The 22,442-nt window shown below is 37.4% G+C and overlaps 1 protein-coding gene across 1 annotated transcript in view; it reads right to left on the reverse strand.

Annotated features, from left to right (window-relative positions):
- Positions 1-22,442, reverse strand: part of HNRNPC (heterogeneous nuclear ribonucleoprotein C) — a 47,217-nt gene that overhangs the window by 20,240 nt on the left and 4,535 nt on the right. The window contains exons 2-3 of the mRNA XM_082619429.1: positions 21,828-22,346; positions 576-853 (exon numbers count right to left, since the gene is read on the reverse strand). Of these exons, the coding sequence (XP_082475555.1) occupies positions 576-816 (241 nt within the window). The 5' untranslated portion in view covers positions 817-853; positions 21,828-22,346. The remainder of the gene's footprint in view (positions 1-575; positions 854-21,827; positions 22,347-22,442) is intronic.

The following is a 22,442-nucleotide window of genomic DNA, read 5'->3' on the forward strand; positions in this document are numbered from 1 at the left end:
CTGAACTAGAAGCTTCTCATGAATCATCTCAATTAATCCTCTCAATTTATCTAATTTCTCTGACAACTCCGAAGTATTATTACCTCAGGTAAGAACAGATAATAAACTGAGGTCCTATTACCTTCATTTTAACAAACGAGAAAAATTAAGGCTCAGCCAAACTAGGTAGATTGCCCAACACATAGTTGTGAGGCCCCGACATACAGCCCAGCAATCTAACTCTAGAACACATGACTAAGCTATACTGTCTTCACCCAGTCGACTGTGTGCAGTAAGACACAGCCATTTTAAGCAGCAATAGTACCTTATGAAATATCACTATCTCCCCTACCTTACTCAAGACTGCCAACTAAGGGTTATCCAGTCTCTACTAACACAAAACGGCCTGGTAAGTAAAATCCTCTTTAGCCTATGAAACCTATAAACCCAACAGTTTTATTAGGCTAATGTCAGTCATAACATCCAGAACACCTCAGACTGTTACGTTTATGGAGAGGGAGACAAAGAGAAGACATGAACAACTCGCAGATCTGAATTATATAATCAATGAAAAATTAATTCAACCCAGACCTTACCTAAAACCTGGCCAGCAATCATTCTGCCATCCTCTCCTGCCACAGCAGCCCGGGCATTTCTCTCATTAACATACTGAACGAAGGCAAAACCCTTATGAACAGAGCAACCCACGATTTTGCCATATTTCGAGAAGATTGCCTCCACATCAGATTTCTTGACCACAAGAGTATTGAGATTCCCAATGAATACACGGGAGTTCATGGAGCGAGGATCCGTCTTGTTGGTAACATTGCTGGCCATTGTCTTTGATGGTAAGGTGCCTCACAAAGCTGAAAAACTGAGAAAAAAAAGGCATTCAGGTGAAAGGATGTAAAAACAAAACAATCCTTGATAAAAACCTGTTCTACTCTTATTTTGAACCACTGTGACTACCTACTACCTTATTTTGAACCACTTTCAGTCAACTGAAAAGGATCTCATGGCAGCAAGTATATTACTATTCAGAGACTAGAGCCCCCTGAATAAATCCTTATAGAAATTCAACCTCCTCTTCTGTAGTATATTCCTGTTAGACTATCCCTTGGGGCGGGGTGGGGCAGGGCGGGGGGAATCCTCTTCACAGATTATTGGCAACACAATCTTCTTGGGCATTATTAATTCCAAGTGACCTCCCTGTTTTAAAGTCCTCAAGCAAATTAGAACCCCCTAAGCTCTCTACCACTGACTTCTTGTTTTTCACCTTCCCAGTCATGCTAACCTAACTATTTCTTGCCATCTATCATCAATAACTCCACCTTCTTGCACACTGCTTTTACTAAAATGAGTCTCACTCATTCCCGCAGATACACAGAACTCCAAACTCTGCCTGCAAACTCTTCTTCAGCTAGATGAATGTGGACAACTGACACACTACCCTTCAAGTGTAATTAACTTTATTATACAAAAGCAATAAACAGAACCAATTCATTCACTCTGGAAATAATCTATTTCCAGGTACTTCAACTGATTTATAGTATGCCATAGATACCTCAGGTACCAATACCATCTTTTTTTACAAAATGTAGTAATTCTTTACTATTTATGTGAAAATATAATACAAAATATAGCTGGGACATTTAATAATGCTGGATGGTGATGATGATAAAACTACCAGGTAGAACACTGCGTGAATCAAAAGAGAACCAGGAGACGGGATTCCCTGGTGGCGCAGTGGTTGAGAATCCACCTACCAATGCAGCGGACATGGGTTCGATCCCTGGTCCCGGAAGATCCCACATGCCATGGAGCAACTAAGCCTGTGTGCCACAACTACTGAGCCTGCACTCTAGAGCCCGTGAGCCACAACTACTGAGCCTGTGTGCTGCGACTACTGAAGCCCACGCGCCTAGAGCCCATGCTCCACAGCAAGAGAAACCACTGCAATGAGAAGCCGGCGCACCACAACGAAGAGTAGCCCCTGCTTGCCGCAACTAGGGAAAGCCCACGCGCAGCAACGAAGACTCAACGCAGCCAAAAATAAATAAATTAAATAAATTAAAAAAAAAAAAGAACCAGAACCAAGGAAGAGGACACAACTTTCCTCAGACCGTTTCAAAACAAAAATGATCTTTATGTATGTTACAGAGGCACAATCCTGTAATTACATGGAGACTCATGGTATCATTTTAAAGTGCAGATGTTTTGACATTCTTTAGCTTTTGTATCAGTCTACTGCTCCTTCCCATACCAAAGTTATAAAGGATTTAAGATGGACCCGCCTTAGACTTAGAGTAAGTTAGGAGTTTAGTAAGTTTCTTAAGATTATTTCCCATTCATCCCTTTGAAAGGTATTGATAACAAATTAAACAAATTAAAAGATACCAGCGTCTAGTATCGTTTAACTTTCCAATCCTCAAGATAATCATAACAAACTAGTTTTCCTGGATTATGTAAAAATGTTTTATACATACATACATGTAAAAAAAAAAAAGACGGTATAACATTTATACATGACCACTACCATTCTGACCCTTAAAATACCTACTCATTTCATAAGCATACTGATTTTAAAGCTGTAAAGCTCCTATCCTTTCTGAAATTCAAGAAACGGCCTGTCTCTACTTTGGCTTCTAAATTACACCTTTATAAACAGTTAATTTTTTGACTAAGCAGTAAAAATTTACCTCACAGTGGCTAGCGAGAATCACCAACAGCCTTTCAACTTAAGTGGGAGCACCAGAAAGTTTTAGAACATCAAGAGGAATCAAAACAGAAACCTACTAAAAGGCCTAACTGGTTTCAAATACTTCTGCTTGGCTCTTAAGGTTTGCTATTAAGTGGGGACTTAAGCCAGTTTTCAGCAAACGTTTTTCACAAACAATAAATATACGAATAGCAATTACAGGTAAAATCTCCCTTTAAAAAAAATTTTTATTTATACTTGGCTCCGTTGGGTCTTCACTGCTGCGCGCAGCTTCCTCTAGCTGCGGTGAGCAGGGGCTACTCTTCGTTGCGGTGTGTGGGCTTCTCACTGCAGTGGCTTCTCTTGTTGCGGAGCATGGGCTCTAGGTACATGGGCTTCAGGAGTTGTGGCACATGGGCTCTAGAGCGCAGCCTCAGTAGTTGTGGCGCACGGGCTTAGTTGCTCCATGGCACGTGGGATCTTCCCAGACCAGGGCTTGAACCCATGGTCCCCTGCATTGGCAGGCGGATTCTTAAACCACTGCGCCACCAGGGAAGCCCCCCCCACCCCGGGTTTTAATGAGAAGAATAACCATGGGTAAAGCATGGAGAGCGTTTACAACAGAACTTGGTGTCAAAGCACCCCAACCAAAACTCCAAAATGCACGCTAAGGGCAAGCCAACAGCTAACATGCACGGTATCTATCACTGTGGGAGAAGCAAAGAGAAGCAACCGCGAGCCTAAAAGACCCAGAAATTGAAAAATACCAAAACACCCAGGTAGTATTTATTGGAAAGGAAAAGGGAACCAATGCCAGAAAAGCAGTTCCAACAGGGAGAATTTTGCCTGCTCCAATAGTGGGTGAGTACAAGGTACTGCAGCTTATCAGTCTGAAGGTGCTAGAGCAGCTCAAGTCTCTATAAATCTCAATACCAACTCAGAAGCCCCATATGCACCATTCCTTTCTCAATCCCTTTCCTCCCCCTAAAACTCCTAACTTTACAGTAAAATTACTTTCTTCCTTTTAAAATAGTTCTATTACCTAAATGTATATCCCTGCATACTACAGTCTTACCCATTAAAACAAATTTGATGTGTCTTTTAAGGCTCTTTTTATAAGTCCCCCTTTAACTTAAAATTTATCTGTTGAAGAATCCTGGGCATTTGTCCTGCAGTTTTTTCCAGAATTTCATACCCTCAGTATAATTCCACATATTCTTCTGTCCTTTATATTTTCAGAAATTGGAGGCTGGGACCAACGGCTTGATCAGACTCATGTGTAACACTTCTGTAAGATTATATATAGGTGGCATTATCTTTTTGTGATGTTAGTAATGCTAAAATTCTACCAGATCTCTCTAGGCATTATGGTCCCTCAAGCTTCTAATATATTACTTAGAAAGAACTTGGAAAATAGTTTATCAGTTCTTGCATCTTAGTAACAGTTTGCCTGTGTCCTTTATATTTGTCAGTTTCACTGGGTATAAAAATCATTGAATAACATTTTCTTTCCTTAAATATTTTACTCCATTTACTCTGGACTGTCACAGAATCATTCCAAAGTGCAAACCTTGCTGTCAAAGTTGTATTTTTCTCAACTTGAGTAGAAACTGCAAGGTTTTTGCTTTATAGTAACTCATTAAGCTTTTTTTCTTTTTCTTTTTAAAGACTTGACAGAAATGGAATAGATATAAATGAGTGCCTCTGAGGCTGCCTCAGGGGTCACAGAAGTTTACACTTTGGAGTCACCCTCACAAGACAGGTCAATTCCTCCTAGCTTTTTAAACATAGTATCAGTGAAGGAAGAAATGGGAGAAACTGTTCTGACTGGGTTAAAACTCAGACCCAGAGGGTATAGTCTTAAAGAACTATATCAGATTTTAAGTGTAAAAGCAAGTTGCAGAGAAAGGGGTCAGTTTTTGCTTTTTACTTTATACAGAGCTGTAGCATTAGGTTGCACTGGGTTGGCCCAAAAGTTCGTTCGGTTTTTTCATAAGGTGGTATGGAAAAACCTGAATGAACTTTTTGGCCAAGCCAACATTCTACATGCATTTTTGTAGAAGATTTTTAACTCAGTATTCTCATTACCAGCAATTGCAGTCTTTAGAAAAATTACAGATTACTTTAAATGACACAAAAAATTACGATAAAATGTTTAAGTTAGAAAGCAGTATACATAATTGTACAATACCTAACAGGAGGCATATATACCTACCCACATAATAATTGTGTGCCTAGGAAACATAGGGCAGAAGTATTTAAAAATACTGTTCCATGGGTACTCTTGTGGTTAATCAACTGTTACCACCTTCATAGTTTTTTTCTTTCTTTTTTTTTTTTTTTTGCGGTATGCGGGCCTCTCACTGTTGTGGCCTCTCCCGTTGCGGAGCACAGGCTCCGGATGCGCAGGCCCAGCGGCCATGGCTCACGGGCCCAGCCGCTCCGCGGCATATGGGATCTTCCCAGACCGGCGCACGAACCCGTATCCCCTGCATCGGCAGGCGGACTCTCAACCACTGCGCCACCAGGGAGGCCCCATAGTTTTTTTATATTATCCAAATTTTCTACAATGAACATGTAAATTTTTTATTTTGTTTTTAGGAAAACATTTTAAAAGTCAAGTACCTAACTCCTAATCAGGAAATGCATTTGAGAGAAATAAAAAAAAAAGGGCCTGTCACATTAGTAACAACAATCCAGGTTCTTTAAACATTTATTTTTATAAAAACTTTCAAATGTTTTTTTTTTCTTTTTCAGGTTCCGGACGCGCAGGCTCAGTGGCCATGGCTCACGGGCCCAGCCGCTCCGCGGCATGTGGGATCTTCCCGGACCGGGGCATGAACCCATGTCCCCTGCGTCGGCAGGTGGACTCTCAACCACTCCGCCACCAGGGAAGCCCAAAACTTTCAAATGTTTTGAGAACATCAAATGTACTAATGTACACTAACACTCTTAACAACACTGCTACATAATGAAGTAACGTTAATTCACATGAATTAGTTTTAACTTTAACAACCTATTCTACTGTCTCCGTGAAGAATAATGTCTAGTTCACGGATCCAGAGTTTATAAATCACTTCTTCTACTTTTTGAAAATCAGATGTTTCTGGCACATCATAAACACTCAGCAATTTCTGAGTACTCTGGTCACATCCTGCAAAAGTTTTCTCAGCAATATCATTAAGATAAATTCATTCTTTTTAAAAACTCAATACTGAATACTGAATACTACAGAAGACCTAAGTAAATAAAAGTACATAGAATAAAAAATACACAGAATCAGTTTCTTTCCTAAAATTGGTTTCAAAGAGTAAAACCAAAGGTGGAAAGATTTCTGAAATGATTATGGTCCCCTGGATAGTCTGCGTCCGTCCTGTTTAATTCAGTTAGCAGAGATCAAGTGGATATGGTTACCAAAAAAGCAGAATTCCACCACAGCGCAGACAACAGAAAATGACTGAGTATTTTCCTAGAGGCTATTGGGTGGCAGTACTCAAAACCTCTAGCTCATGGATGCATGCACATATGTGTTTGCATAATATTTTTTTCTTGTCATCCCAGGTTCTTACTTCCACAATTTTTATCATCAAAGTATCACTAAGACTGGTGAGTAAAAGTCAAAACCAGGATGTTGTTACTTTTATTGCTTTATTACACCAAAGGATCTATGTGTCCATTTGACCATGTTTTATGTTGAAGCAATAAAAGCAACAAGAGATTTTAGTGGCAGTGTGAAGGACAAGAATTATAGAAATGTATTTCTATTCCCACTTCTACCATCCCAGTCATATCCTAAAACTGAAAACACAAAATCTTACATCAATTGGAATGCAAGCAAACCTGTCAATTTTACTTCCAACTGTTCATTCTGAACCTGAGCTATTATGCTCTCTGCCCTCTTAAGAGGCAAACCTAGCTTGGATTGTCAATCCAGTTTAAAATTTGGGAAATGTTTATAACAATTACTCCATTTCTCTGAAGTTCACAGTAAAGAGCAAGTAAATTCTGCTGGGAAGAAATATGGCAAGGTGGGAAAGGCAGATTGTGCTGACAATTATGAGATGTTAAGTTTCAAATGGTCCGGAAATGTAGGTTATGAAGGTCCTAGAATTTGCTGGGAGCTGGGCAAGAATCAATTCATAATTGGAATCAACCTTTCAACTCCCTTGTCTTTAGGTACTGGGCACTGGAACTCCACCTTTAGTGGAGAGGGGACAGACGATAAATACTTGACAAAGCAGTGCCACTCATTCAGACTGTGTTCATTATCATATGTAGGCATATTTCCAGGGAGGATGGCGGGGGAACACACAACAGAAATTAACCCCCCACAAGATATTTCTACTGAGCTTTTCAGTCAGTCCTCTACCTGTGTGCCCTATTCAACAGGCTACTCATATTATACTTACTCATATCACATTATCCGTTGGACCAGAAAAAAAGAAATTTAAAGATGGCATCAATACAGCTTATCCAATGTCAGATCATACTAACTAGAGAACAAGGGAAATAACTTACCTTGGACTAGGAAATTCAAAACCCCACCTTAGAATTTTATCACTATCCCTTAAAACCTAAAATAGCCTCTACATTCAATTTAAATTAGATGCAACTGCCATATGCCTAATATGCTATTTCCCATCTTTCTTTGAAACCTTTTAGACAGTGTCACCAGATGGCAGCAATGAGTTGGCAAATTTTTAAGATGGCAATCTTGAGTCCAAAGACTTCCTATTTCAGTTTTCCACAATTTCTTATCAAGAGTTTCTCAGTACCTTTTGGATACTATAAATAAATATCTCTGCCTACTTAGAGCAGCATCTCCTGGTCTAAATTATTTTCCTTTAACACACTTAAGCTCCTATTTTATCCCTTAAGGACCCTTGTCCCTGTTCCACACTACTTTCCTGTTACTCTGTCTCTTCCCCATCCCAACCCTGCTCTCTGCTTCCTATGTGTCTTTACTGCATTCATCAACTATTTCCCTCTGGCCTCTTCAGAGCACAACAATAAACTGCCCATATGTCTGCAAAATGTTGGCCAGTGTACAGTGGGCCCTCCGTATCGGCAGATTCTGCATCTGTAGATCCCAACCAACCATGGATCAAAAATATTCAGGGGAAAAAAATTCTAGAAAGTTCCAAAATGCAAAACTTGAATTTGCTGCACAACATTTACACTGTATTTCGAACCATTTACATTGCATTATGGTATTATAGGTAATTATTATATTTAGTATTATAAGTAATCTAGAAATGATTTAAAGTATATGAGAGGTTGTGTATAGGTTATATGCAACATTATGTCATTTTATATAAGGGACGTGAGCATCCCCAGATTTTGGTATCTGCCAGGGTCCTAGAACCAATCCCCCTCGGATACCAAGGGACTATAATTTGCTCCACCCCCCAAAGCTAATTATTCATCAAAACATAGACATGATCTCAAAGTAAAGACTACCACACAGAGACTACTAAAAACAGTACATGGTGTTATTTTCAGGCCACAAGAACACCAAAGTTGGCCATTTTAGATAAACTATGCTAATTGCTATGGTCTAAGAACTGAAACTAAGAATATTCAAGATAAAAATTAGGGGGAAATGCATAATTCAATAAATGGTACCTGTGTGTATATATATATGTATATATACACACACATATATATATAACTGAATCACTTAGCTGTATACCTGAAACTAATGTAACACTGTAAATCAACGATACTTCAATAAAAAAATAAATTAAAAAAAGAGAACAGGGCTTCCCTGGTGGCGCAGTGGTCGAGAGTCCGCCTGCCGATGCAGGGGACACGGGTTCGTGCCCCGGTCCGGGAAGATCCCACATGCCGCGGAGCAGCTGGGCCCGTGAGCCATGGCCGCTGAGCCTGCGCGTCCGGAGCCTGTGCTCCGCAACGGGAGAGGCCACAACAGTGAGAGGCCCGCGTACAGCAAAAAAAAAAAAAAGGAGAGAGAACAGATTATAAAAGTGAAAAATAAATAAATAAATGGTGCCTCAGCCATCTAAAAACAAAAATTGGGGACCAATCTCATTCTATACACAAAAACAATAACAGATCAAAATCTAAATGTAAAAATTACATATGCAACTGTCAAAACCTGTAAGACAAAAAACTCAACAGCCCCCCCAAAAATACGAGTAACAGAAAAAAAAAAAGGGCAGGAATAAAATAATAAACATGAAAAACTGTTTTAAGAAAAGCATATTGAAAAAGACTTAGACCACTTAAAAAAACTGTTAGATTGGTGTAGATTATGTAAGAATTGATTCAGACAATGGTCAATGTATGCCAAAGCACTGGGTTAAAGCTTGGTGGGAGGGAAACAGGGTTTACGCGGTTTCAAAGTACTACCCAACAGACTACTCACTGATTAAAAGAGGAAAAAAACGTACCTTTACTATAGAAACATGGATCACCACTTAAACCAAGTAATCTGACATATGCTTCCTGATTCCACAAAGTAAGAAACATACATTCCCCTATGCAATATTCTTGGTAAAATATTTGACTTGAACAGGGAAACAATCAGGCAATTTCAAGATTGTGGGGACACTATACAACACACCTGGTTGGGACTCCTCCAAAAAAAGAGCAGGAGGCCATTTCTAGATTAAGAAAGCAACGTTGTGGGGAAGAGACTTTTTTTGTGAAAACGAATTTTAATGTGGACTCTATACGAGATAATATTGAACTAATGTTTATTTTCATTGCTTTGATAATTACTTTGATAGTATAGATTATCTTTATTCTTAGGCAATACAGCCATGTAGTTGAAGTTCCCATGTGAAGTATCACGCTTGTAACTTTAATATCATTCAGGAGGGAAAAAAACATACAGAGCGAACATGGTAATTTAGACAGTTGCTACCAGAAACAAGAACAGGAGGGCTGAAACACAAGGATGGTGTATTTTACAAAAGTACGTATTACCTGTTCAAGTTTTTTGAAGAGACCCTATTATAGCAAATGTTAAAATGATATATACCATGTCACACACTCTTGAGCAAGTTCCCAGAAAATATTTTTTCTGTCAGATTTGCTAATATAAGAATGATCATCCAGTGGAGTGGAGGAAGAAACTGGCACTTCCACTGCTATGACTAAGTAAAACCACTACAAGTTTCTGTAAGTTCATTTGAAAATTCTTAATTAAACCTAAGTGCCAAGCAATGGGTAGGTCAACAAATCTGTATTAAGCAACTGATAATGTTAAATAAATTTCAGGTTATCTATTTTGCAATTGAAAAAGAAACTTTGACCATCTTTAAGTTTTGTAAATTCCTGTGACAAAAAAAACAAAACAAACAAAAAAACAAAAAACTCCAGCCACTTAACAAAAGACTGCAGAAAACTTACTGAGTGAAAAATGTTTACAATATAGGGGTTCTGAAACGATATACAGTAATGATTCCATGTTGGTAAAAATATATTATAAAAATATAAAACATATATAGGGAGGGACTTCCTTGGCGGTCCCAGTGGTTAAGAGGGTACAGGTTCGATCCCAGGTCAGGGAGCTAAAATCCCATGTGCCTTGCAGCCAAAAAAACAAAACATAAAACAGAAGCAATGTTGTAACAAATTCAATAAAGACTTTAAAAATGGTCCACACTTAAAAAAAAAAAATCTTAAAGAAAAAAACCACATATACAGGGGTACAGGTACATCTGTAGCTAATGAGATACCAGAATGGATCAAAACATCAAAATACTGAAAGTGGTCATCTTTGAGCGCTAATGCTGTAAGTAAATATTTTCCTTCTCTGCATGTTTCCTTCCAAGTTTTCTTTAATAAGCATTTTATTAAAAAAAAAAGATGGTTCCCGTCAAAGTATAAGTAACGCAACAGAAAATTTTAAAAATGAAAGTCTTTAAGAAAATATTCCCAGAACCTCAATGATGAAAAAACCAAATCATGTAGCTCAATGCCCCCAAATTCTTCAGAGGATGTTAAAATTCCCTTGCAACCTCCTTGCTCACCAATTACCAAACTTCATGAACTGCCACTAAAGTCAACGAATTCACAACCTGAAGACTCAATTCTAAAGCTTAATTGGCTCTTAACTAATTTCCTCCCTTAGCTCTTCTCTTTAACGTCCATTCATTAGCAATCGAACAATTTTTTTTTTTTTTTTTTTTTTTGGCTGTGCTGGGTTTTTCTTGCTGCGTGCGGGCTTTCTCTAGTTGCTGTGAGCGGGGGCTACTCTTCCTTGTGGTGTGCAGGCTTCTCACTGCTGTGGCTTCTCTTGTTGCAGAGCACGGGCTCTAGGCACACGGGCTTCAAGGAACATGGGCTTCAGTAGTTGTGGCACACGGGCTCAGTAGTTGTGGCTCGTGGGCTCTAGAGCACAGGCTCAGTAGTTGTGGCTCACGGGCTTAGTTGCTCCGCGGCATGTGGGATGTCCCCTGCATTGGCAGGCGGATTCCTAACCACTGTGCCACCAGGGAAGTCCCCTCGAATTATTTTTTATTTGACTGAAAACATCTTATGCAAACTGTTCCCTATCCTATCTTCCATAAAAATAAGACATGATGCATTATAACAAATACAACTTAACCTGTCAATGTCCCTCTGAACACAGCAGTCCAAGTTTGGTTGCTCTTGCAAGAGTGGAACACATTGTAGATGCTATCCAGATGCTATAACATCTGCTAACTTTGGCACTGTCAACACATGCAGAATTCACTGTTAAGTGCAGGGCTTTGCATTTCAGATACTATTTAATCCTCTTATATCTAGTTCACAATCCCTGGAGTTCCAGCCTGAAGAAAATCTCAAACCTTGATTTTGTTGTGTAAAATACTAACAATCTCTCCCAATTATATACCCTTCACTGATTTGTTCAACATACTGTAAGCAGCCTCACCCATCATTTTAAAAAGTTCAGTAAGGGCAACACAATTTTCCTTCAAGAGTGAAAACTTTTCTTCATGCTATATATTAGTTTTGAAACAGTGATAATTAGTAAGATCAATCTCAACTGAGAAATCCTTCTGCATATGTCTGTACACTGAAAAGCTCCACCCTGGCTTACTTCTGAACAGGACCCAAGTTAATAACTTAAATTGTAAATGTTTAGATACACCTATTTTTAAAAAAACATTTTTAACTGAAAAGGTAGATACAAAGATACCAGTTCCCACAGTCATGCCAAACCCACCGTGACCAAACTATGTTTAAAGTAATGACTAACCTTGAGATGAGAACTTCCTAAATAATACAAAAAAATCCCCATACTACAATATACCATAAATAAAAAGCAAAAAACTGATGAAATGTATGCAATACATATTTGTCCACAATTCAAGTTCTTAATACTGTATAGAAAAATAAACACATCCTAATGGTTAAGAGCTTAGAGACTTTGGAGTCAGACCTGTTTCAAACTCAACCACTTCTGGTGTGCATTTCCCTCTGGAAAGCCAGCCCCTTCGACCACCAGATTCTTCAATCATAAAATGAGTACTGTTGATAGTACTTGTCTCATAGGATAGGTAGGACTGAGGTGTAAGTGAAGTAAGGTATAGAAAACAATGAACATAGTGCCTGGCACACAGCAAGCGTAGCTGCAGCAGCTGCTCCTGCTACTACATCATTTACTATTATTGGTACATACCAACAAAACATGGGACAATGACAGAAGAACATAAAAGATGATTAACAAATAATACTAAAGGTCTATGGAGATTAGCAAAAAAATCAGTATCACCATAAAGGAGACAAAAATTAAACCAAACACTCTACCTACCAAACAAGAAAAAAACATTTTAAATTGAAATGGTCACTTCCATACATTATTTCTGACAGTATGAACTGGTAACCATATTTTCAGAAAACAATTGGACTATTTTATCAAAAACCTTAAAATAGTGCATGTTCTTTAAAAACAAAACAAAATACCCAAAAACAAAACCTGTGCATGTTCTTTGACTCAGTAATCTCACTTTGAGAACTCATCTAAAGGAATCAAGGATGTGGACACATTAACAGTGAAAAATGAGAAAACAAGTTCATAATACTAAGAGGCTGACTAAATGAATTTCAGTACATCAGTCTAACTGGATACAAGCAGCAACATCTGAAAACAACTTACTGACACCAAGAGATGTTTAAGATGTTAAGGAGCATACACAATATACAAGTTATCTAGAAGATCATACACTGAAGTGTTAGACATCTCAGGATGTGGCAAGATTGTGAGGTTTTAAAATACCTTTTTTTCCAGTCTTTAATACCGTATTAATTTCATAATTCTTTCATTCTGTAAAGACAGCTTCATCCACCCTGGAATTTAATGACTACAATATATGGCTTGGCCGAAAGTCAGCAAAGGTTTTCTATAACCCCGTAACAGAAGTTAGAAAGTTGTGTGCTTCCCTTCCTCAAGAGCTATTCAGAACTATATAAAATCAAGGAAATGGGCATCTCTAGGACAACAAAACTTTCACTGGATACTGCATTCCATAATTTGGGGTCTCTCATTCATTGGCAGTCCTAACAGACATAGATACTGGGTATAATTCCCTGTGCTATACAGTTAATCCTTGTTTTATTTTATGTATACTAGTTTCTACCTGTTAATCCCATACTCCTAACTTGACCCCTTCCCCATCAGTAAATGTTAAGTCACCTCTATTCTGAGTGTTACATCACATTTAAGGGGTGGGAGGGAAAAAAAGACAGCATTTTAGAACCCAACATACTCTTAACTAGGGCAGCTTCTATACAGTAAAACTCCCCATCAACAAACATCTATTTACTCTGGGAACATTTTAAGCCCCTTGAAAAAGAATTTCCTGAATCTATGAGTATCAAACAAGCATTAGGAATATGTCAGAGAATGCTTTTCATAGGAAAAGAATTAAGATTAACATTTCAAAATTACTTCAATAAGGTCAATAAATCTCGACTGTTTTCAGCAAAAAACACTGAAAGAAAAAGCAAACATGGCAATCTAAGTGAAAAATAGAAATTCATTATTCTGTTTTACTAGCTTAAGTGGCATTGCCATTTATCCAGCCTGCCTGTTGGAAATTACTTGATTTTTAATTCTATTTTTAATTTAGGAAGAGTCATTATTCAAATTTTGCACATATAATGGTCATTTAAAATACTGCATTATTTCAAATTTATGTAACACATGGCTACTCTTATGATCCTCAACTCTGCTCCCCAAACATCATAAACACTCTTGCCAGAAACTTTACCAAAATTTCCAACTCCCAAGCAAGCAATAAAAAGGAGTGAAAGGATAGGGCATGAAATTCTATATGTCTAAGAAGCTTCTAAACGATGATGATGATGATGATGATGATGATGATATGCTGTTGCTGTAGCACAGACCATATTCTGAATAGCAAGGGTCAACAATATTTATTCATAAGACTTCATTTCTTTATTATCTTGCAGAAAGCTTCAGTTTTATCAGTAAACTCAAAGTGAGCATTGACTTACAACAGATACACTTTTAAAAGTCTCCCCAGGAAACACGTTAGGAAAAAAATCAAGATTTTTCAGATTTTACAAAGATAATACTGTGGTTTTGCTATGTAACACCCAGTGGGATCTGGGCAAGCATCCAGCTATCAAATACATTAATATTTCTGCATTAATACATATGCATAGTCACTAAATGTAACAGATTATAAATAATCTCATGTCAACTGAAGTCAGGTTTTGTCATCAAATGAGTCTGTCAAACTGATGAAAAACCTTTGTCATAGATTTCTGAATTGCGAACAAAAGACTTCACCAGTACAGCAAAATAATTTTTATAAGAAAATAAATTTTAATAAGAAAACCTGACAAAGTTACTACATCATTCTCCATCACTCAGATCCAAGCAGCTAAAATTTAGAATTATTCCTAGTTTCAGAACTTAATAGTAAAATGTGTATGAAATATAGTGGAATCCCATCTTTTGCTATCCTGAAAACTCAATTTTATCACACATGAGGATAATCACACCAAGATTCTCATTCAAAAAAATTCTTACACTTATCTCTAATAAACAGAACTTCCCAAATTCTAGGAAGAACTAAGCAAAACATAACATGTAAGCAAAAAACAATCATCCACATTACCATTCCCGCAGAAATAAAACACAACTGGAGAATGCCTTATTCAGTCCTCAGAGTAGTATTTTAGGGTCTTAAAATATATTTAATCTATTACATGTTTTTGTGTGATGATGACTGGTTATTTTTAAAGCCCTTATCTTTAAAGAGACATTGAAATAGCTAAGATGAAATATATTAAATATTTATTTACTTCAAAACAACAGGAGGGGAAGGGATTGGATGCAGGTATAGATGAAACAACATCACCCAAGAACTGCTAAAGCTGGACAAGTTCATGGAGACTGATTATACTATTCATTTTAGCATGTTTGAATTTTTTTCACAATAAAATTAAGATAGCACTGAATATATGCATATATACACATATATACGTATCTGAGAAAAAGAATTACACGTGTATCTCAAACTATACACAGAAATATAATCAAGCTGGTAGCACCTCGATAAATATTCTTACTCTTCAAATTATACTTATCAAACACCAAGAACACTTACATTTCAGGGTCAAACCCTGAAACACAAGCAAAAGATCCAAGTAATTCACAAAACTATAAGTTAATTATTAGTGGTCACTTACATTGCCAATAAGTAGATAAACTGTTTTCACCTTTCTGGAGAGCAACCTAGATTGAAAGTTTTTAAAACATTCATGCTCTTGAATAATTGTACTTCTGGGGCATAATTCTAAGAAAATAACTAAGGGTATTGACAAAATCTTAGTTGTAGAACTGTTCAATTGTTCATAAAAATTGTTTGTAAAAGGGAAAATTGGGAGAAAACCTAAGGGCCCAACAATAGAGTACTGGTTAAGTAAAATATTGTACAAGTATGCAATGTAATACTATGTAGTTAACGAAAATTTTTAGGAGAGCTGTTATCTAATAACATCTTATGTTTGTGCTGAAGAAAAAAATTATTACTTAAATGTACGTGCCATATGTAGGATATTACTTTTTCAAACGCCTACATATGCAAAAAAGGTCTAAAAGGACACATCAAAACCTCTTATTTTGGATGGTTAAGTATGTCTTTTTTGAGGGGCCTGCATTACATTTTCTAAATGTTACGTGAGCATGTACTGCTTAATTTGGATTAAACCTAAAATAAAGATGGGGGTATCTTCTCTTAAAAATCCACATCAATCTTAAGTCATTTGATTAGTCGTCCTCTTTAATTTCAGTAAAGCTACATCTTAAACAGCACAAATAACTGTAATTCCAACATAAGAAGCCAACAAAATTTCAAGGACAAGGGAAAATTTTTCTTTAGAAAGCACTTTGCTACCTCAATTTTAGCCATAAAGTTTTTTAAAGTTATCACAAAACCACTTAGGTGAAGATGACTATATATTTAAAGGATTAATATAAGGAATTACAGCACACTATGAATGGTTACATCATTTTCAGAATATAGAATTTTAATTAGAAGGCTAAGGGAAGATTTTCATTTACCATGTATTCTACTAAACTATTCCTAAATGTCACTCCAGACTAGTTAGAAAAGCCTAAGACTGGTTCAATGAACTTCCAGGGAGTTATATTAGTTCTGAAATCAACTCAAAAGCTGTAGGTTAATCTAAATAATAAGCAGGAAGAATATTTCAGACTGGTGAAATTGGAATCAGATTAGGTAGGAAGAAAAACTCAGATGTCCTTTAATCTGCTATGGCTACCTCTTAAAAGACAGCGATGCATCCCTACTGGAGAATAAATTTTTTAAAAAATGATAAAGTTCTTCCAAATTTTGATTACAGCTCCATCATAGGCAACACAGCAGCCTATGCCCTCACATGCTAACATGACTCATTCATTCCATCACAGCCAAACCTATTTTAAGGCTGTTTTTACAACTTAACTATAAAAACTGCTTACTAAACTACTACACAGGCCATAGTTATGCTATTTATACCCAGACACAAAATCCAAAGAGTTGATGTATACCTACAACAAGGAGTTTTAAGTTTAATTAGAAGCAAAATAATGCTGTGTTGCTCATTAAGCCTTTGAGCACACAAAGCAAAAGTTTTCTCCTAATCCTCCTAAATCCCTCTCTTGTCCAGAAGTAATCGATCAATGTTGTTTCCCGTGTATCTTTCCAAATATTTCTCTATATCTTTACGTAGTAGAAAATAAACTTCTATAATATGTGAGTTAATGAAAAGAGCTAATAAAAGGCTAAGTAAGAGAAAACAGGACTGAGGCAGTGGCTTTTGAGTAAGAACCTAAACGAACTGAGGAACCCAACCTTCTCAATGTCTAGGGGAAGAAAATTCCAAGGAAAGGCTTTGAGGTAGGAATATCTAGTATGTTGAAGTCTCAGTAAGGAGGCCAGTGTGGCTGGAGCAGAGTAGTATACCATTAACAAGGGAGGAGGGGCACAACAGATCATGTAGGGCATCCTGTAAATCACAGTAAAACTTTTGACTTCAGCACTGAAATAGCCAGCTATATTAAGTGAGTTTCAAGAAGGAAACTACTCAGGCAATACATTTTTCAAGCATTACATTTCAGTGGGATCAATCTAGTTACACATTGGTGTATAGGGGCAAAAGAAACATAAACCTATTGCAATAATGTGCAAGACAAATGATGGCTTGAAATTGGATCAGGCCATAGCAGAATGGGTGGAGAATTCCTGTTATATTTTAAAGACAGAGATGACAGCATTTTCTACAATGCCAAAGGTGAGGTATGAGAGGAAAAAAAAGTCAAGGATGGCTAACCAAAGTCTGGCCTAACTGACATGAAAACTGGAGTTTCATTAACTGAAATGGGCAACACTGCAGAAGAAACTGGTTTGAGGGAAGAACAGCAGGAGCCCAGTTTCATACTTTTAAATTGATATACTTAACATTGTAACTGGACAGATGACAGTATGTCATTCAAAAGAGAAGTCCGGGTTGGTGATATATGCATGGGAATCACCAGTTTACAGATAGTATATAAAATCATGGAACTGGTGAAATGACCCAGGAAGTGTGAATAGAAAAGTGGAAGAGCTGAAACACAGAGCACTCCAGCTGAGTGGGAGAATAGCCAGAAAGAGAATAAAAACCTGGAAGTTAAGTAAAAAAATGTTTTAAGGAAGAAAGTGGCTCGACTGGTTAAATCACACCAACAGGTCAAATGTAATTGATAAGGACTGAAAAAGAACCACTGGATTTAGTAACATCCCTCTGGGTTACGTATTTTTAAAAACCATAAATAATACAATTATTTATTTTTTCTCCCAACTGAAACTCACTTTTAAATATGTTTACTTCCCTAAAGAATGCTGTCACATCCAAAGAGTCCATAAAATTATACTACAAAGCTATATCTACCTAAACAATTACCCTGGATACTTCATGCTATTTAAACAGTTGTGAATTGAACAACAAAATATTTAACAATGACATTCAGCTTAAAACTTGCCAAAAATAGAAATCCAGAGCAGTTTACTTTTTCTTTTTTGGCACTTTAACCAAATGAAATTTGTTTTCCTAGAATACTTCACATGTCAAGTAAAGCACAGTCCGTCTAGTATGACTAAGAGTTGAAATCTGCAGGCTTAACTGCCTGGGTTGAATCCATGCCTCACCATCTATTAGGTGTGTCTAACTTCGGGCAAATTATTTAAATTCTGTGCTTCGACAGTCTCATCTCCAAAACGTGAAAGACAGTAATATTTACATAAGGTTATGATGATGATGAAGTTAACACAAGAACTTTAACAGCGGTGGACACATGGTAAAGTGTCCAGATTATTACTTCCAAAAGGAAGAAATTCAAGTTTTTCTACTTCATTTTTCCTTTCAAACAGGAAAGCTATTACGTCAAGTCTGACCCAACAGGGGTGTTACAGAAATAACTAGTAACGTCCTAAAGCCTAACTAACCTATCCTCTTCAAACTCATTACATTTGCTCATTAATACAGGCATCTCGGAAAAACCAGGGCAAGTGCCCTCAGGCCTAGGATTACTACTTTCTTCAAGAGGTGAACAGATAGTGGCCTACTATAACAGGTCTTCTAACCTATTTAGTCCTACTTGCACTTAGTCCTCATTACTAACATTCTCCACACAACAGCCTGAAGGAAATTCCAAGAAGGTAATCAGATCTCTCCAATCTCCAAAGTCCTTCAACAGATTCCTATTGTGCCCAAGACAATCTAGATCTTAAACATGGACCTTTTAAGGACCTGTACACTATGACTGATACTTACCTACTTTTCCAACTTCATCTGTTACTCTATGCATTCTTGGTGACTATTCTCCAGTAGCATTTCTTGCTCTGAGGCCAAGATTTCCCCAATACCTGTGCTTTCATGTAAGATAATCTACTTCCAGACCTCAATTAAAACATCAGTTCCTTTAAGGTCTCTTCGCTAGCAGCACCCTCCCACCTCCACATTCTAAATTTGGTTCCCTTAAATATCATCTCACTCTGTTCTTTTCCTTCAAGGATCTAAACTGTGAAAAGTGCTATTCACTTTATTTCTCCCCTCAATGGTCTATAATATTCAAGAGGGCAGGAGACAGTATGTTTTGCTCTTCTGTATGTGCCCAAGTCTAATGGTGATTTTCAGAATAAGCACTCAAATGTTTAACGAACATCTCTAACTTGAAACCTGGGAGTCATGCCAAATCCCTCACTCTTCTTATCACAGCCACCACCAAATCCTCCTAAATTTACCCCCTTCTAATCCCAATACCACTGCTTTTGTCCAGGCCAGGTCATTATTCTTCCTTCTATTTTAGTATCTTCCTTATTTATCACCTACTCCAATCTTATTCTCCTCTATGCCATTTCCACACTGCTATCAGATGACACTTCTAAAAATGAAAATCTGATGTCACTCCCCAGTTTAGAATCTTTCAATAGTTCACCACTGGTTTCTGGATAAAATACAAACTGCTTAGCATGGCATTAAAATTTTTATAATCTGGCCTTAACTCTCTAAGATTCAGTTCAGCTCCCTTTCTCTTAAAAGCATTTCCCGACCTCTTAAAAGAGTCAATTAGGTACCCACCTTTGCATGGCTCTAGCCTCTGTGCCCACCTCTATCACATGGTAACATTATCTCATCCATATGTCTCCCTCACAAGGCTATGAGTCCCTGAAGAACTATTATACCTTTTTGCATCCCCAAAACCAGAAGAACATGACCCATAAAATGGATTTGTAAAATTAAGAAATTAAGCTGAACCTATAGTGAACAACAGCCACACAATGACAGTAACAGAAACAGAGAGGTAGAAACAGCTTTCATACAAAAGAGGGTATCAGTAAAACTTGGACCTATAAAAGAAAATTTTCCATCCCTCTTCCAGATAACCTCAGGACATTTTACTTAACTTTCTCCCATTCTGTTTTCCTTTGAGGTTGCCTTCAGTGTTCACTTTAGATTTTACTCTTTCAGAATGAGTAAGGGAAGGGGTCAAGAATGTGATCTACCCTAGTACCCACAGAACTAAATATACCTTTAAAAATCACTCTACTTCTCCTCCCTGCCCCATTCCAGCTCAAAATCTATTAAAGCAACTCTAAAGTGAGTTATCAAAATATTCCACTGTTCTCAGTAAAATACTACAGGTTGCTAATATTCTCAACTCCTTGGCTATCCACATCCTTATTAATCTCTGCATATTTCTTGTGAATAGACGAGATTCATTCTTTCTTATTACCCTTGGGAACACAGTGGATTCCCCAATACCTAGCTGGGCCACAAGTCATCACTGAAAAAGAGGTCACTCCTAGATCTTTCCTGATTTGGACACAGAGATTATACAGATTTTCCTGCTTTCTGAGGAAAGTATTTTATCTTTTTATTTAAAAAAAAAAAACCTTCCAGTGAGATAGCATTTCAGTATCACAGCATGCTTCTTGTGCTTTGATTCACGTTAAATTTTAATGATAAAAAACAGTCTAAACAGAATACAATCCAAAATTGTTGTCACAGACCCAAGGAAGATTACTCTAAATGACAGAAAATTTTTGCTGACTTACAATAAGCTAAGAAAAAGTACCACCTAATATGTCTGTCTTGTTGCTAATCATTAAAACAAGTCGTCTTCATTCTAAAGTATATGCGAACTTCAGCTGCTCTTTCCATATATGAAAAACTCTCAGCAAGTCCCAGTTTGACACTCATAATTCCATTAGTTTACAAAACCCTGAAGTGGTCTCCCTTAGGAAACATCTCGAGATACGCACAAAAGCCTTAACCCAAACATTTCCAGGTAGAAGCGATCACCTACACCACATCAACTAAACTTAAACCAGTGTATTTCCTAGTCTCTCCAATGAAACCAAGTGGACCTCACACCTCTTACCATCACCCAGGAAGGGTGTGCATCTGTTCCGAAGGCCCCCCTGGCTCCAGGTCATCCTGGCTGCTGCTGCTCCAGGCTGGGCATCCATGTTGCTGCAGCTTGTGGTTTGTGAGGGGTAGTGTACAGGAAAAGCAGGATGGGATTTCAAGGGAAACAGGAGGGAGATGGCTTTCTGGGAAAATGCCATCACCAACTTAGGTGTTAAGTAGTACCACACACATTTTATTGCAGCACAGTTTAAAAATTTAACAAATGAAAGATTAAAAATAAAAAAAACAAAAATAAAAAAATTAAAAATACAGACGACGTCCAGAGATGCTCTAAAACAGTTAAGTTAAAGATCAGGAAAAATAAGGTCACAGACTTAACAGCCAGTAAAATTCTTTCGAGCGTGGGGAAGGGGATGAGGGTGGGGAGGGGAGGGGAGGGTGGGGTGGGGGGGGGTGGGTTGGGAGAGAAAAGGTTTATGCGATCAATCCACTTAAAAATGCTAATGCCTTCACTTTCTCTCCCAAGATGCAAAACTCCAAAGTCAATCAGGAGGCCGGAGAAATTCTTATGAACATTCAGAAAAACTCGATTTTAATCCGGTTAAAAATCATCAGTGTCATTATCATCATCATCATCACCATCATTAAGTATAATAATAAATAATAATAGTAACTAGTAACAACAATAAAAAGGAAATCAGCGGAAAGTCAGGAAAAATGTAAAAAAAAAATTGGAATAACTTACTGTAGCTGAAGATCAAAAAAATCTCACTGTAAAAAAACAAAAATAAAAATAGCCCAGATTAGAAAAACGGGAGGTGCAAAAATGTCAAGTCAGTAAAGTTCATTTCTTTTCTCTTTCCAAAAGCAGTTTCCACAAAAACCGCAAGGGTAAAGTTCTCAGTAGCAGACAAGCAAAGCCCTTTCCACATCATCAATCAAACTTAAAAATACACGAGGAAGTTGAGAGGTCAGTTTATGAGAGGCTAAAAGGCTCCTCCTCCTCCTACCCAACTGCTGCAGAAAAAATAGAAATAGAAATTTAAAAATTACATCTTAAATCCAAGTCCCGTTTTTGGAAACAATTAAAAAAAAAACACCTGTAAATTTGCCGTAGTGCACACCAAGTTGCATCATTATGTTTAAAATGTCTTTATAAAATCAGTTTTGGAATGGGAATGTGTGTGTTCTGGAAGGGTGGGGAAGGGAGGTTAAAAATCAAAGCTGAGCTCCAGTGAGTAGGGATGGGGTTCGCCTTGCTGCCCTGTGAAAGGAGAAGGGACAGATTGAGTCAGAGTTCCTCAGAAATGTTGTGCCCTAAACCCCCAAGACAGAAACATCTGTCCACTGCATCTAACAC

The sequence above is a fragment of the Mesoplodon mirus genome, assembly GCF_964341445.2.
Source record: "Mesoplodon mirus genome assembly, chromosome: 4".
NCBI classification, from domain to species: domain Eukaryota; kingdom Metazoa; phylum Chordata; class Mammalia; order Artiodactyla; family Ziphiidae; genus Mesoplodon; species Mesoplodon mirus.